This window comes from Coenobita brevimanus, chromosome 65 (assembly GCF_032717465.1).
Source record: "Coenobita brevimanus isolate Jiangsu-jjx chromosome 65, ASM3271746v2, whole genome shotgun sequence".
Classification (NCBI taxonomy): Eukaryota; Metazoa; Arthropoda; class Malacostraca; order Decapoda; family Coenobitidae; genus Coenobita; species Coenobita brevimanus.
The window spans coordinates 27,316,399-27,334,992 of NC_137018.1; the positions used below are offsets into that span (position 1 = coordinate 27,316,399).

General features: G+C 44.3%; 1 protein-coding gene across 1 annotated transcript in view; it reads right to left on the minus strand.

The window, feature by feature from the left end:
• The window catches only part of LOC145404955 (U-scoloptoxin(11)-Ssd2a-like), a 58,745-nt gene that overhangs the window by 15,129 nt on the left and 25,022 nt on the right, over positions 1–18,594 (minus strand). Inside the window, exons 3-4 of the mRNA XM_080276460.1 lie at positions 11,642–11,869; positions 3,290–3,514 (exon numbers count right to left, since the gene is read on the minus strand). Of these exons, the coding sequence (XP_080132586.1) occupies positions 3,290–3,514; positions 11,642–11,869 (453 nt within the window). The remainder of the gene's footprint in view (positions 1–3,289; positions 3,515–11,641; positions 11,870–18,594) is intronic.

Here is an 18,594-nt window from a genome sequence, read left to right on the forward strand (position 1 = left end):
GCAACAGGACACCATTAAAGGCGAGCTGTTGTTTATCTTTGGAACTACAGTTACCAATTATCTTCTAGCATAATTGTTGTGATGCCTTGTATCAACATGCAGTATTTGTGTGTGTGTGTGTGTGTGTGTGTGTGTGTGTGTGTGTGTGTGTGTGTGTGTGTGTGTGTGTGTGTGTGTGTGTGTGTGTTTATACTTGCAAGCCATCCTGCTGGAGGTCAAAGCTTGTTGTCCTGGTGAGTAGGTTGGTGGGTTTTGTGGGTAAGATGGGCTTGTGAGTGGGTGGGTGGAAGGGCTGTTGTGTGGGGTGGGGTGGGTAGAGTAGGTGGGCGAGTGGGTGGGTGGAGTGGGATAGACAGGGTGGGCAGGATGAGTACTGCCACTAGGCAGGGAGGGTAGGTGGGGTGGGTAGGATGGGAGGGTGGGTGGCTGAGTGGACAGGTAAGGTAGGCAGAGTGGGTGGGGTGGAGTGAGTGTGTGGGATGGGTATTTGGGCAAGCTGGGTGAGCCGGTGGGCAGGGTGGGCGAACGGGGTGGATGGGTGGGTGGTCAGGCTGAACAGGCTTTATGAATGGAAGGGTGGGCTTTGTGGGTGGGTGGATGGGTCAGCTCTGTGGGTGGATGGATGTGTGACTTCCCGGAGGACAAGGCAGGGAACAAGCTTAATAAAAGTGCATTGGGTGAGTGGGTTGGTGAGTGGGTGGGTGGATGGGGGAAAATAAGTCCATGTGGGGATAGGTCCATGGGGTACGTGGGTCCACGGTCTGGTCAGCGTGAGAAGATAAGGCCATGAGAGAACAAAACCTTGAGAGAAATGAGACCAAGTGAAAACAGATCCAATGCAAAAAACAGGCTCATGGGGAAAACAGGTCTTCAGAGAAAATTGGTCTATTGGGAAAGCAGGTCCATGGGTAGAAAATAAGTCGATGAAAGATTGGTCCATGACGAAGATAGATCCATGGGGGGAATAGATCCATGAGGAATATAGGTCCATGTGGGGAAATAAGTCAATGGGGGAAAAACAGGTCCATAGGAAAAAACAAGTTCATGGGGAAAACAGGTTCATAGGGAAAACTGGCTCATGGAGAGAACGGGTTCATGGGGAAAACAGGTTCATGGGGAAAATAGGTTCAAGGGGAAAACAGGTTCAAGGGGAAAACAGGTTCAAGGGGAAAACAGGTTCATGGGGGAAACAGATTCACAAGGGAAAACAGGTTCATGGGGAAAAAAGGTGCACGAGGAAAACAGGTTCATGGGGGAAACAAGTTCATTGGGAAAACAGGTTCATGAGGGACGACAAGTTCATGGGGAAAACAGTTCCATAGGACAAAAATACATCTCAGGGGCAAAAGAAATTGGCCATAGGAGAAGCAGGTTCACGGGGGAAGCCATGTTTACGGGGGAAAACACACTTTTGGTGAAAAGGGGTCCATGGGGGAAATAGGGAAATAGGGGAAAACAGATTCAGAGGGGTTAATTGGTCCTTGTGGGAAGACTGTTCCAAGAGTGAAAATAAATTCATGGTGGATAATGGGTCCACGGGGTGAACACGGGTCCAGGGGTGAAAATAGGTGGGTGGGGTATAGCCTGAGACAATTCATTTAAGATGAGTCTACCAACCACTGTCAGTACTTTCTGTGCATTACAGCCAGGATGACACTTTTTCATTCATGCCTCAGTCCATCCATGTGCTCTCTAGTGGCCACAGTTATGGACCAGTTTTGACAACTGATGTGCCAAATGAATCCTCTCCACCTGATGGTGTGCCATGGTAGGAGTGGTCAATATGCCCAGAGCAACCCTACGGTCACAAAAACAAAAATGTCTTTAATTACATGAGTAAAGGAATAACACTGACATCATTGGAAAGGGTGTTCAAGACGCTGTATTTTATGTCATCACAATTTTGATACAACCCAACAGAAGCTGGCAAATTGTATATCACTAAATAGACCTCTGTCATTAACTTAGGTGGCGGAGGCAGGCAAGGAGGTAAGTAGTTAGTTAAGCAGAGAGGTGTGCAGGTAGGCAGATGGGTAGATAGGAAGGTGGGTAGGATGGTAGGCAGACAGTTAAGTAGGCAGGTAGGTAGTTAAGGAGTGGGTAGGGAAGTTGAGAGGGAGATCGGCAGGGAGGATGTCGGCTGGCAGGGAAGCTGGTGTGACTCGGCTGGGCAAGTAGGTGGGTAGGCAGAAAAGCAGGCTGAGGTAGGGGTGGAGAGGTATGCAGTGAAGTAGCCAGGTAGGTAGAGAGGTAGGCAGGCGAGTAGGTGAGGCAGGAAGGTATGTAGGTAGGTATAGGTAGCTCAGTAGATAAAAACGACAAGCGGGTCAGTCTTTTATATGCTAAGTTTTTTTTTTTTTTTTTTTTTTAAATAACAGAACGGAGGAAGGAAAAACAAATGGAGAAAAAAAATAATCCATACACCAGATTACTGGTGTCCTCTGTTCATAAAATATCTGTAACAGTTAGACTTGAACAGTTGTAGGTTGAAATTTGGAGGAAAACAACTCTGGGGAAGCGAGTTCCAGAGAGATGCAGTTCGGGGAATGAAAGAATTCTGATAGGCAGAAGTTCTGCAATATGGTTGAGTGACATTCCAGTCATGAGCGCTACCAGATGCCCGTGTAGCACGAGGGAAGGCATGGGGAGGTGGCATCATGGACGCAACTTCGTCTGAGCATTTGCCAAAAAAATATCTGTAAAATAATGCAAGGGAGGCAACATTCCTTCTTACTTGCAGGGGAGGTAGTTTATATGTAATGGCAGGGTTGTTAATGATTCTAACAGCTTTATTCTGAATTTTGTCTAGTTGTCTTAATGCAACCTCTCCACAACCATTCCACAAGGGTGAGCAATATTCAAGCTGAGAGCGCACATGACTCTTATAAATTATAGCTAACTGCTCATCGGCGAAGAAGTTACGGATTCTGTACAATAATCCAAGTTTCTTTGAGGCGGTTGATTTGCAGCTTAATACCCCCCCCCCTCCGATTAAAGGATGGCATTGTCTAACTGGGAGGCTTAAAAATGTCTCCATATCGCATGACGACTCTACTGGACACGGCAAGGATTAGATCTATGCGAGACTTTATCCCCAGGACAGCATGGTGACACATAACTACCTGTAGAATAACCAGTTTTCAATCCGTCACTCACAATATCATTTTCACACAAAGCAAGTCTCTCTCTCTCTCTCTCTCTCTCTCTCTCTCTCTCTCTCTCTCTCTCTCTCTCTCTCTCTCTCTCTCTCTCTCTCTCTCTCTCTCTCTCTCTCCCTCTGGTTACCCACCTTGAACTGCTGAGATCCCATGGTGACGGAGCGGCCATCTTCGGGGTCCCAATGCAGGCTACATCCACCCTGCCGCCCCCCGCCCATGGCCCGCTCCAGCCCGCCCCCACCCCCGTCCCCGCCGCCACACCTGCAGAACTGGCGGCTGTTCACCCCAAATGCATTCACCTGCAGGTACCCACAGGCAGACCCGGCACGGCACCTCGGCAGCTCAGGGGCTTCCTGCTGTGAAGAGAAAAGGATTGAACGCTATACAATACTCATTTTTATTCTGAATTGGCTGAACATTGATATATCACTGTCTTGAATGTTGAACTGTAACAATAGATTGCATATGATGCTAGTCATGATGAAATGTTGTATAGAGGAACGTAGACCAGCAGTATTCCTTTTTTGCTATGGAGCTACGTGAATAAAGTTGTAAAAGGACGAAAATCTAGAACAAGTTAGGTGAAAGGAGTATTGGCTAATTGTGATAACAATGTAAACAGTGAGGAGAAAACCTGATAAAAGATAATGTCCTCTGGTGGTACTGTCAATGATGGCGGGCAATGGAATATCAACAGCTGCCAGATGGTGGTGTTCCCGGTGACTGTGTAAACAATGCCAGGAAATCGACTAATAACTGTTGACAGAGTTGATGTGCTCCAGTGACATTGTGTTGGATGGTAAGATGCAGATAGAAGTGAGTAAATTTGGACAATGTATAATGTAGGAAACATATCTACAGTGTGGAAGTTGTGTTAATTGAGGAGATACAACAACTTCCACCTGACTTACCCCCCACCACCCTTCAAGAATGAATAGAAATGGAACGTGTGAGTGTCATTTTATAATTATGGTGTGTTGGGTGTGTGTGTGTGTGTGTGTGTGTGTGTGTGTGTGTGTGTGTGTGTGTGTGTGTGTGTGTGTGTGTGTGTGTGTGTGAGAGAGAGAGAGAGAGAGAGAGAGATACAGAACTGGTGGGGGAAGCAAATGAGTTAGGATACAAGGTGGCAGTATGACTTAGGCAAAAAATGGAGTGACAACCGCTAACAAAGGACCTCCCCCGCTACCCACAGACAACAGGCCAGCTAGGGGTGTCCTGTCGGGGCATAAGGCGGCGAGTGTGTTAGTTCTAAGGTGCCAGCAGTGTAAGTAAGTGGTGGCAGGAAGTGAACTGATAATGGGCGTTGACAAAAGAAGCTCTCCACCGCAATGGGCGCCACGGCGAATATAAAGAAGTACAGTCACGGACGGTAATATGGATCCACTGTAGTCTAACCATTATGAAAACTGCATCACTGAATTTCGAAAGTCATTGTTCACTGTCTCGCTATTCATCCTACTGAAGTAAATAAATAGTAAGTCTGCAACTGTACTGTGTTTCTCTTTTTTTAGGTTCGGCTGAAGCCATGACAAGAAGTGAAGTGACAACAGGTGGCAAAAGAAATTCTGTTGTAGCAGCATAGACGGTTATGGAAAAAAAAAATGTGATTGATGAAATTTGAAGTTACTGACAAAGAAGGTAATATAAGTTAGGCTTCCCTGGTGTCAGCTTTAACACTGTTCGTAAGCTGGCGGTTAAAGATGACTAAGGACGTCAAACACTCATCACCATCATCATATCGACACCATTACCGTTACCACTATCATCACTATCAACATCATGAAGGTCATCATCACCACCACCATAATGATCACCATCACATTGCCATCATCATCATCATCGTCATCATGTACATCACTAATACTTATGGTGACAGGAATCCAGAAACAGAAATATAAATGACGATAACAAAAAGTAACAAAAGATTTACAAAAAGTTTATTTCTGATGGCCAACGAATGTGGTTCATCTTGCACCTCTCCATATATCATCTTGCGAGGGATACCAGACCCTGGCTGAACAACCATGATCTTTGACTGGCGTGGAGTCAGAGAGATACCGGGTGTGGGGGGGTGGGGGTCCTGGCTGTAGCATCTGGTATTAAGGTCGTATACTGTGGGAAGCAAATGCAATTTTCTTCCTCACTGACACTGCTGCAGTCGCTAGGCATGAATCTTAGCCTTCTTCTTCCTAGAATGGCTTTTTAGTTATGCTACTGTAGTATGTGTTTATGATTGTCCCGCATCATCAAAATACTGTCAAAGTATGTTGCCCAACATGCCGAAACTTGTTCCGTCTCCTGAAACTTACTTCTTCGTCATCTGCTTTTTAGATACGGAAGCGTTTCTAGGAATAGTCCGGTAAGTCAGCCACCGAGAATTTTCAAATGCAAGCTGATTCACTTCAGCAAAGTCCCCTATGATGCTATGCTCTGCCTCCCAAATGTTTTTCACACGCAAAGTGTTTAACCCTGGCAAAAATCCATACGCTCCCGCATCTACCTAGTACTTCCGTATACAACTGCATAAAAACCCATACGCTCCCGCATCTACCTACTATTTCCGTATGCAACTGCATAAAACACAGCTATACGTCTACCGACTCCTAGAACCTGCCTTATACTTTGTCCCCTTACGTCTAAGAACCCATTATCTAGTCTATTCTTGCAGGTTTCGGACAATACTGAGCCTTGCTGAGCTACTTGGTAGTGGCAGGGTTCATGAAAACTAAACCAAACACCTCCAGTCAGAAAGATTTCTCCTAAGCTGCATAACATCATCCAGTGGTAGCAAAATCAGGTAAAAAACGCGTCATCGTACAGAAAGGATTAAGATAGAGGCACTCTCTGTCTCTCTCTGTCTCTGTCTCTCTCTCTCTCTCTCTCTCTCTCTCTCTCTCTCTCTCTCTTTCTGTTATACCAGAGAGAGAGAGAGAGAGAATTTTAATATCCATTTGCAATATTTTACATCAATGAATGGTTTGTGTGTGTGTGTGTGTGTGTGTGTGTGTGTGTGTGTGAGAGATAGACAGACAGACAGACAGAGACATGACACAGACAGACAGACAGACAGACAGACAGACAAAGTTATGGCCCAGCCTCCACTGACATTTCCTCTTACTGCCTTGAGAGATAATCTGGATTTAATTATAAAGTTAATAGAGCTAGTTCTAATGTGGTAGTGCCTTACTGGTGGCTGCATGGGTCTCTCTCACCCGAGAGGGAGAGAGAGAGAGAGAGAGAGAGACAGACAGACAGACAGACAGACAGACAGACAGACAGAGACAGAGACAGACAGACAGACAGACAGAAAATTAATAACCATTACCAAAATACTAAATGTCACTTAATAACTATCATTACTGCAATTAAGGTCACTGCCACAACTATCACAATCACCACTACTACTCCCTCTATAACAGCCATACTCACTACTACCAGTATAAGCACATTCATCACCATCACTGTCATCACTACCACTATCGTCAGTACTACTATGACTACTGCTACTTCTATAGCTACGTTCTGCTACATTTACCACTGTCATCACTACCATCATCATCATTCTCAATTATACCATTTCAACACTGCCAAAACCTTACCTACTACTACTACTACTACTACTACCGTAATAACCACCATTTTCATCACTACCACAGCCATGACCATCACTACCATTACCATCATCAGTCTTTCCATTACTACCTTTACCACACTACCACCATTATCATCACTACCGTCAACACTGTCTTCACTACTACTACTACTTCTACTTTTAAAATCACCACTGTCATCACTCATCATCATTCTCACGTCGTCATCATCACTACCACTACCATCACCATCATCATTACCACTTCAACCCTCCAAATCCTTATCACAACATCATCATAATCATTATCATAACTACCATCACTATCACCGCTGCCACCATCCTAATCATCACATCAACCATCACGACTTTTATCCCCACCGCTGTCACCACTACCATTCCTACCATCATCACCACACCCACAGCTACTAACACACACACACACACACACACACACACACACACACACACACACACACACACACACACACACACACACACACACACACACACACACACTCCTCGTCGTCCAGTAATCTCTATGTACAGGAAATTCTCTCTCTCTCTCTCTCTCTCTCTCTCTCTCTCTCTCTCTCTCTCTCTCTCTCTCTCTCTCTCTCTCTCTCTCTCTCTCTCTCTCTCTCTCTCTCTCAGGTTTGGGGTCAGGGGTGGCTCTACAAACGGACTTTACGACCTCTTCCCTGTCGCCGCTAACATTTGTATTCCCAAGAAGAACGAGGAAACGAGGCCCTGGAATCTCAACGTGTCTCTTGTTCCACCTGTAAAAATAATCCTAGATACGGCGGTGCGCGTGAGAGAGAGAGAGGGGGGGGGGACCGTATTCTCGTCACCTTAGGAAGTTTTTAGCACATTTTCCTTTTTGCGTTGCCATCCTTTCCTTTACCTGCCGGAATATCATCTCATGGACATAGTCTCCTCTGTAACAAACAGTTCATAAAAGGAACATAAGCTTTGTTACTTCGCCCGGGACGGAGTCCGGCGAGGTATTGTTTTTGGTAATGTTTTTGGTTGAGTTTTTATGTTTGTTTCTTTGTTTCTTTGTTTGTTAGCAACATTACGGAAAAACAGCCCATTGAAATTAAATGAAGCTTTCAGGATAGATGGGCACTGGTCTCAAAAGGGTGTGATTAAATTTTGGAGGTAATCGAGTGACCCTAAAAGGTCAAAATCAAGATCACGGAATTTCAGAGGGCTATAACTTGAAACCGGCTGAAGATAATTATTTACTATTATTACATACAGGAATTCCTATATGGGCTTTCATGTGGTACCAAGACCTTTCACCTTGAGTGACCTTGGAAGGTCAAACTCAAGGTCAGGGATATTCTAGGGGCTTTAACTTGAAACTGGTTGCAGATAGATAGTTACTATTAACATATAGGAAGTCGCATATGGGCTTTTAATTGATACCATAACCTTTGACCTTTAATGACCTTGAAAGGTCAAACTTAAGGTCACAGATATTCAGGGAGCTATAACTCGAAACTGGTTGAAGATAGAGAGAGATATACCATTATCAACATATAGGGAGTTCCGAGTCAGTATTTAAGAGCAATAAAATAACTGCTGTTGGGCGAGGTTTATTGTGCCTGGCACCACTTGTTACTGTTTACTTTCCTTTGAACCCTGTGTTATCAAGTATACATCCGTATCTAATATTCTTGTACGTTGGTTATGCAGTCTGTGTAGAAAGAAAAATATAAACAAGAAGGTGCACTCAGAGACTACAACACCCGTGCGTCCACCAGTTGGTCTACGGGCCAATCATCTGACTTTGCCCTGTGGCCTTGACCGTCGGCGATTGCCATCAAAATGGAATTCCTTCGTCCTTACTTTACCTTTAACCTTTTCACAAAGTTTGATCGAAATAAGATCCAAACTGTTAAAGTTGACCTTACCATATGACCTTGTCTATTAACCTCTTGCTGCAATCTTGGCATTTATTGACCTTGACATATATTTGACTTACACCCACACACACACCCACACACACACACGCACACACATATATATATATATATATATATATATATATATATATATATATATATATATAGAGAGAGAGAGAGAGAGAGAGAGAGAGTGCTGCCTGCTTCTTCCTTAGCCTTTATCATTCTTTTTCTGTGTCTCCCCTCCTCTCCTCCTATTTCTCCCATCTTTCCTGCCACTTCTTATTGCTTTTCTTTCCTTTACAGGTGGTTTTACATTGAGTGACAAGCCAAATGGTTTCCTGTAAGCCAAGAAACCATTTACGACGCTGGGTGGTAACCATGTAACCAAACCATACGTGCTCCCTACGTGTCAACAAGTGGGTTGGTGGAGGGTTAGTGCCCCTCCCAGTAAAACAAATAACTCAAAGTCAAATGGCCACCCCTTACGGGATTATGGCGTCTGGCATGGCAATATATATATATATATATATATATATATATATATATATATATAATCTCATCACATCAGCCGTTTGAGTGTCCACTGCAGGACCGGTCTATCCCGACCGAAGTGGGGACGATACAGCCAATGTATCTCTACCAAGTGGCTTAGGCTGTCTGGTAGAGATTGTATGTAGGGTGAGAAGTGCTTGTAAGTGTATTGTAGTGTTGGAATGGCTTTGGATGTGTGTGTAGTCTGTGAACCAAGTGTAATAAGCCAGCGCAAGCCGACTGGGTGCAAGCATACTTTATAGTGTGCGACACTGGTTCAACCACAGCACCCCTGATGTCCGCCAATGCAGTACGTGGGCAGAAGAACGCTCGCAAAGTTTATTACCCTGGCTGGGCGCGAACCCTTGTTCTTCAGTGTACGAAGTCGCACACTTTACCACTGTACCACAGAGGCTCCATATATATATATATATATATATATATATATATATATATATATATATATATATATATATATATATATATATATATATATATATATACAGTGGTGGCCAAGTGAGTAGTCCATGGGCACTCATTTAGCTTAATTTGGTAGCACGCTCGTAACATACGTACTGATAAAAACATAGGTAGGCAGACAGAGACAGACAGATGTCAAGATCCAGACAGACAGACAGACAGAGACAGAGAGAGAGCCATGAGGGGGAGGGGGTTGAGGGTTCAATGTTTTCTGGTTGATGCGTGACCAGGCAGGATGGGCTGCAGAGGGATGGGAAATACAGCCCTGTTAGCCCTGACCTTCGTGAGATGTTATTCGATGGAAGGCTAACTCTCTCTCTCTCTCTCTCTCTCTCTCTCTCTCTCTCTCTCTCTCTCTCTCTCTCTCTCTCTCTCTCTCATTCCATAATTGTGGTTCTATAAATCATCATGAACAATTTCCCTGGCGACAGTAGGACATCGGGGTCTTTAACAGCGATCTCCAGTCTTAGATGAAGGTGGTGGTGTGTAGTAATTTTGGTGGTGGTGGCGGTGGTGGTGGGTGTGATGTGTGGAAGTGTGGAGGTGGTGGTGATGGGTGTATGGGTGTAGTAACTGAGGTGGTGTTGTGGTTGTGGTTGTGGTAGGTGCTAGAATGCCAGGGATTTCGTGATGGTGGTGGTGGTGGTCGTAGCGGGTGTGTGAATATGTGGATTTTTAATGGTGGTAGCCTTACTGGTGATGATGATGGTAATGACCCTGACACTGTGTATGATTCTGTGACTGTGGTGGTTGTGGTAGTGGGTGTGGCATTTTGATGGTCTGGTGGATGTGGTAGTGGTTGTGTTTGTAGTGGGTATGGGAATCTTTGCGACGTGGTGGGTGTGGGAATCATTGTGGGCTGCTGAGCTGGTGGTGTTAATGCTATGGTAGCTTTGGTGGTTGTTGTGGTAGCAGCTGTAGTTGTGTTGATAGTGACTGTATGGTGATGTCTATAGTTTGTTACGGCACTGGTGATAATGCAGTTTTATGACTGTAATGGCCATGGAAAAGTGCTAGTGTGGCTGTGGTAGTTGTGGTAGTGATAGCTGTGGCAGATGTGTCTGTGTAGTACCTGTGGGACTGTGGAAGCTGCTGTTATAGTGGTAATTGATGTTTCTTGATGTTGCTTAACCCTGGTCCGCCTGACCAAGCAAACCCGTCGACCACAGATAAGCAACCGCCCCTATAGGGTTGTCCCATAGGTTCCCTACACCGTTTATGTCGTGTCTTTGACATACAGTAGTATGTGCTGTGCAGTGGCCCATTATGTATGTTATGCTGTGTAGGCCTATTCTACAAGCGGGGCTTCTGTCGTCTATAATTCCACACAGCCCAAATTTAAGCTGAGAACTCAGGAGGGCTAGGTGACGTCCCAGTCTAAACCTAGTTAGGTGAACTCAGACAGTTCTGTTTAAGAATGCCTCTGATGGGTGGACGTCAGGAGGGCTGGCTTGTGGCATAGTGTTCTGATCGAAGTGTTCTATTGCCCTGTGCGTGAACTAGATATGTAGGTGTTCCTTCATTGTTGATGTAGGAATGTTGGGAGGTGGGATGTTGTTCTAGAGGGTCTGATAATGGTTGTGTGGTGATGGTTTTGTCAAGTTGTGTGGTGTTGTGTGGCATTGTCATACAATTACAAGGATTTCGTGTGTTCGCAAAGGCTGGCACATATTATGTGTTTGTGTCTCTTATTTCAAGATATTCTCCAGCAGAGTGGAAATTAGTGTCAAAGTGTAACTGAGCTGTGAAAGGTGTATTGGTGCAGCCAGTGATGATACGTTGACTGTTGTACTGTGTGGTCTACAACACGTTGTGATAGGTGTTATATAAGACGGGAGTCCATACCAGGGAACCATACGACACCACTGATCAGTTATACTGTGTTTAGAGTAAGGAAAAGTCTCCTTTTGTTGCCCATAGTCTGTCCCTCTAAGTGCCGTAAGTGTGTTTAGTTCGGAGGTGCATCTCACATTTATGTCTTCTTTGCGGTCCTTGAAGGTGTGTCCAATGTCATATGTCACTCCAAGGTTCTTTGTGAAGAGGGTGTGTGGCACAGATATATCATTAAGTGTCACATCAGGGGTGTATCTGTGCTCGTGACTGTCACTGGTGATAAGTGTGGTGATGGATCTGGCAGGGGCAATCCTTTGCTTGTTGCCCTCGAACCGTGTTTGAAGACTGCTGAGATAATCTAGTTGCTGTGATCAGGCTGTATCTGCAGTGTGGTGTGTAGTTATTGTAGTAATATCATCTGCATACGAGACAATGTTTGTGGCAGTTGCGGTGTGAGAATATCATGCAAGTATAGTGATAGTTGGTGGTGGTAGAAGCTGTGACTGTGTGATGGTAATAGATATGGTAGACGTGACTGTGATGACCGTGTGTGTGACAATGTATGATGGTAGATATATTACTGTGGTTGTAACAGTAGTGGCTGTGTGGTGGCGGTGCGAGAGTTGTGATTGTGGTGATAGCTGTGGGCTGGTAGTAGTGGCTGCGTGATGGTAGGAGCAGTTGCGGTTGTGTGATGGCGATGGTGGTGGTGGTGGTATGATAGTTGTGGCTGTAGTGGTAGCTGTGGTAGATGTAGTGAAGTGGTGGTGGCAACTGTAATTGTGTGGCAGTGTGGTGGTGATGGTATAGGTGGTGATGGTGAGGAAGTGTTGTAGTGTAATCAGAGTGGCTCAGAGGTAGCGCATTCGCCTTACGTTACGAGTGTGCCAAGAGTATGAGTAAAAAATTCAAGCCTTGACGGACATTTAAAGTGGGTGTTGACAGTAAGTTCTTTCATGTTTACAACCTGTCACATCACACTGATGACATATGCAAAATCTGACACGCACAAGCAGTCAGTATAGCACTCTCAGTTTCTCATACATCCCTGTCACTTCAGACGTCCTCTCCAAATTCGTACGAGACTAGCATGAGCAAGTGTTATTTCTGGCAATCACTCTCCCTCCGAGTAGAAAGTCCTGTCCCCCAGTGGACCTCATACAGGACAGATAAAAATGCAAGGAATGGGGTGAATGTGTGGAAGTGATTGTGGTGTGAATGGTGATGGGATTGTGTGTGTGTGTATGGGGGGGTATTCAACCCTGAACGTAAGCTACGAAAACTATTACTGGGCCCAGCCATGCTCACACACACACACACACACACACACACACACACACACACACACACACACACACACACACACACACACACACACACACACACACACACACACACACACACACACACACAAATACACACACACACACACACACACACACACACACACACACACACACACACACACACACACACACACACACACACACACACACACACACACACACACACACATCACCACTCGGGCACTAATACAGCGCCCTTTTATATGGTGATCTGCAAGGGCCATCTCATTCAGGGCTGGTGTGATGGCGTACGTACTAACAAACACACATGCAGGGCCGGGCAGTTTTTATGATTCATCGGTGTCTTGTTGTTGTTGTTGTTTTTCAGATGATGTGGTAAACAAAGCGGATGGAGTGTAATTTGTGGCCAGCGAAAAAACAAAAAAATTATTGTTAGTGTTGATTGCTGCCCAAACTTTTAGGATTGTTGTTGTTGCTGCTGTTATTATTATTGTTGTTGTCAGATTAGGTGATAAACAAGACGATGGCTAATGGTGTTTTTGACGGCTGATGTCATTGTTATTAGTGTTATTGTTTTTTTTGTTTTTTTTTCATTGTTGTTGCTCCTGAAAATTTTACCATATTATCAATGTTGCGATTGATAATGTAGCAGCTGTTGTTGTTGTTGTTGTTGTTGTTCAGAATCTTATTGTTGTTGTTGTTATTGATGGTAGTGGGGGGGGGGAGTAGCGTTAATGCGAGTGATGCAGTGAGTTGGACTATGATATTAAAACAGGAGAATGAAATGGCTGGGGTACTGACTCTCTCTCTCTCTCTCTCTCTCTCTCTCTCTCTCTCTCTCTCTCTCTCTCTCTCTCTTAAATAAAAGAAAGCATGCATTTTCTCACGCACATGTACATTCCCACACAAACTCTCGTCTCTCTCTCACAAGCATGCACTCTCTCACGCACACAGTCGTAAATACATACATACATACACACAGATACACACATGTATACACACGGAAGACACTTATAAACAGAGACATTAACATACACATATACATAAAAACACACAAAATAAATCATATACGGTATACAAACAGACACATGCATCTCTCTCTCTCTCTCTCTCTCTCTCTCTCTCTCTCTCTCTCTCTCTCTCACACACACACACACACACACATTCTCTCTCTCTCTCTCTCTCTCTCTCTCTCTCAACAAAGATTTATTAAGGGTAATAAACATAATACCGTGTGAAAGAAACGAAGGAAGTCAAGAATCTCTCTCTCTCTCTCTCTCTCTCTCTCTCTCTCTCTCTCTCTCTCTCTCTCTCTCTCTCTCTCAATACATGATTGCCCTATTATATTACACAAGGTTTATATTTTCCTGTTTTAACCCCTTCATTTTCAGAGCACCATCATTAATTTTACAAAGCCACCTTCTGACAGCAGCAATATAATTCACAAACCATCGCCGCTGGTCAAGGGATGGATGGCGGTTGTTTATCTTCCCTTCAATGACTTCCTTTTCCATCTGAACTGCATCGTCATCATCAGCGTATTGAAAAGATTTACCCCTCCGGCACGATGGTCTCATTCTGTACACTGCTTCCCGCCTCCACACGTACACTCAGCTTAGCAAATGTGTCAGGCAGTGATGGAGTTGGTAAAGGCTGCATGAAAGTCTTGTCATTTGAAGTCTCTCTTAGCCTGAATGTAATCACCCCTCAGTAGCAAGGATAATATGGGAAATGATGTCCTCGTCCTGAAAAGATTAAGATGCTAATGCACGATCATTTTCTTTTGACTGACTTTAGGAGGTGTTTAAGTCTTTTCCTTATCAAGGCTTAATGTAACTGATTATATATGAATATTTTAGTGGGAATTTGGAATACGATGATCATGGTGGTGATGATGATGATGAGGAGGAGGAGGTGGAGGAGGAGGAGGAAGATAATAATAATGATGATGATGATGATGAGTTAATCCTTTGCTAACGAGTGACCATCCCCTAAGTTGAATAAAATCTGTCATTAGCACGAATGAAATGGGTAACACTTGTTATGGCCTGGAAGCATTACTGGACACTGTTCACCGAGAGTAGACCATCCACGGCTAGAGGAGGTAGGGCACGACTGTGGGTGAGATTCATTAACAAACATAAGGCCAACTCCCTCTTGTAATTCTGCAACATTTTTGCACGAAGGACAAGAAGAGTATTGATTCTTTTCATGTCTCTAGTTTTTCCTGAAAAAATAACTCTGAGTTACAAGGAGTTGACCGTAACTTTTCTCGTGAATCTTCCCCCTGGTGGGCTCGCTCACAGCAGGCCTACACGCACCATCGTGCCTCATACCGTCACTCAGTCGACGACAGGTATACATGTTCCCCTCACGCGCCTAAGGTCTGGGGTCACTGAATCTATTGTCATCAATACCACTATGACCATCACCACCAACAACTTTACAACTTAATACTCTCACCACTATCTCTAAACACTGTCATTGCTACCAGTCATCATAACCACCACTACCACTGTCATTTCGGTCTTTACTAAAATTATCACTGCTGTCATAGTTACCACAATTACTACAGTCACCACCATCATTACCAATATCATCGCTACAACTGTCATCATTACTCTCATCACTACCACTCTCTTCACAACCAGTCATCATTACATCATTCCTATCTTCACAGTTAGTCATCATTGCTATCAACACTACCACTTTCATCACTACAACTGTCATCACTATCGCTGTGATCGCTGCCATCACCAAAACTGTATCATGACTACCACTGTTATTATCACCACTACCACACCCATGACCGTCACCGTTACCACCACTGTCTCTGCCACACACGCCAACATCATTGGCATTGCCATCAAATGCAAATGGTCAGCAACTGAGAACTGCACTCGAAAGAGCAGAGACCGGCGGACAAACAGACGAGCAGTACACCCACACACACACACGCATGTGTGTGTGTGTGTGTGTGTGTGTGTGTGTGTGTGTGTGTGTGTGTGTGTTTGTGTGTGTGTGTGTGTGTGTGTGTGTGTGTGTGTGTACTGCTTGTAAACGGACAAACAGACAGGATATATTCAGTATGAAATGTGGTGTACCTGACAGTGTACGTACCAGAGGTCGGGCATCTACAGTTGAGCTCCAACACTTGTTCCTACTTTTGAAATTTACTTCGTCAGCTAATTCTTCTTCCCTTTCCTTTTTTCCAACTTTACTATAAACCCCACATTATTGGCACTTTCCCTGGCAGTCATTCAACAGAGACAGCATTCTATTCTTACTCGGGTCAGCCTTGCCCATCTGAGCTCTGCTTTCCACGCTGCACCGTCTCCTGCGGCAGTTTGGTCAATTCAGTTAACCCTGAGGTCTCTTCTTAGATCCCACGTTTTCATTGATCTGCCCAAAGGGCTTCTCACTTTCTCGTTCGGGTCAGTGCAGAGCATTATCCAATTGCTCACACACATTCTCTCTACTGTATATATCCAAAAACACACTACCCAGTTGTTCGCACATTCATTCTATACGTCCAGCCACGCTACCCACTTGCTCTCGCACACTATTTCTAAATCACACTACCCAATTGCTGTCACACATTCTCTTTGTATATCCCAAACACGCTACCCTGTTGCTCTCACACATTCTCTCTAAATGTCCAGACCACACTACCCAGCTGCCCTCACACATTCTCTCTATATGTCCAGACCACCTCAACCTAAATTCGTGCATCACCTCTAATACTCCCAGTGGCCAAGTGTCCCCTTCATTCTGCACACATTGTTGTTCCTCGCTGTAACACTGCACGTTCATGTTTCCATTCCCATTTCAACACGCTTAAATATGCGACTGTCCTCCTTTACTACCCATATTTCACTACCACACAGCATTACACTTTTCGTACACAAACACATAGTCCTCCTTTCGTACGGAGTGAGCGTTCGTTCACTCCTGATAGAGTCTCTTAATTTTCTTCCATGATACATTTTGCAACTAACTAGCTCATGCACCGCACCTCCCCTTATTCTTATCTCTCAAGTAGAATAACCCATCGACACATTCAGTTCAACTGTTCATCGACCATTATCTCCCATACGTATGATAAACTCACAACTACTTATATGACGTCATACACTTTTCACACCGCTGTACCCCTTACCCTCCTTTGAAAGCTCCCATGCAAGATAAAATCATAAAACATCCGCTTTCCTGCACAAGGCACAAGACCACTGGCCACTTCCACATAAGTTCGTCCATCCAGCCCACTAACCGTCACCTTTGTCTCCTCCAGATTCTCTTAATCCCTTGCAGTGCTTCATAGTTTCTCCACAACCCTGTCCTTGCCATCGACAGGCAGAACAGATCGTTTGCATACACCAGCTTCCACGGCAACCCAGTCCCGCAATCCTACAACAGTTCAAGCACCGGGACAAACAAAAGGTGACCAAAGACAGACCCCTAGTACACATCCACCTTCACTGTCAGCCACTCTTCTTTACCATCGAGTCTTAAAAATGTTCTTGAACCATTATATGCTTTCATTACCACAAGAGCCACCTACTCTTCTATTTTCAGCCTTATTATCCACAGTGTGATGTCTTTGGGCAGCACCTTATTAGATCTCTCCTCAGTGTCCACAAAAGCTAGTTTAAAGTTCTATTTTTTTCCCGAGAACTTGTACAATTACCTGGCTATACAGATAGTATCGTAACTGTACTCCTAATTACCTCCGCCAGCGAAGCTGGGAGGAGGTTATGCATTCACTCCTGTTTGTCTGTTTATTTGTTCACACGATATTCCAAAAATTATTAATGGCTTTCAGTTCAATTTTGTGGGTATGCGGGTCATGGGCCAAGGAAGAGATTATTAAACTTTGGTGGTGATCTGGGCGACGGCGGAGGCATGCGCTCTCTGATTGCTATCTACTTGTACCTCATCAACTTCTACGCTCTCCCTAACCATAATCTCACAGACCCCTCTCAGCAGCCTTCATGTAATAACTTCAGATACGAGTAGATAGATAGATGGATAGACAGACATACAGATTGATTGATAGATAATTATGGTGGCGATAATGATGATAATTTCACTTACCTGTGGTAGTATACACACTACTTCATATCCTCTCGTCAAACACCAGTGTGCTTTAAACTAAATCATTTGATGTTATGAAGAAAAAAATCAAAGAAGGAAGGAGCACCCAGAGAGTAAAACACCCGAGCCCACCAACTGGTCTAAGTGCCGAATATTTGATTTTGCCATGTGACATCCTTCGACAAATTATTCTCTAAATCGAATTACTTCCTTCTTGCTTAATCCTTAACACTTCCACCAACTTTGGTTCAAACCAGATCTAAACCGGTTGAACTGTTATTGCCCAGTGGCCCTGACCTTTTCACTTTCTCTGTGGCCTTGACCTTTGATCCTTTGATTGAGTGTCCTTACAATTGAATCTCTTAATCTTTCTTTTAATCTGAGTCCTTCCACAAAGTTTAGTCTACATCAGTTAAAAACTATCTAAGTCCACTTTGCCAGGTGACCTTGAATTTTGACCTATTGTTCTCAGTAACAGTAGGTTATCCCCTTGGGTGATCCTCAACTCCTCCACCATGTTACATCCACGTCAGTTCAAAAGTGTTCACACACTGATACACGGACAGCACCTTGCCCTGTGATCACAACATCTGGCTGATTGTTCTTGAAGTTGAATCCTTTTCGTTCTTATCTTCCCTGATCCTTAACCCTTCCATCAAGCATTGTTCAAATCAGATCAAAATTGACTT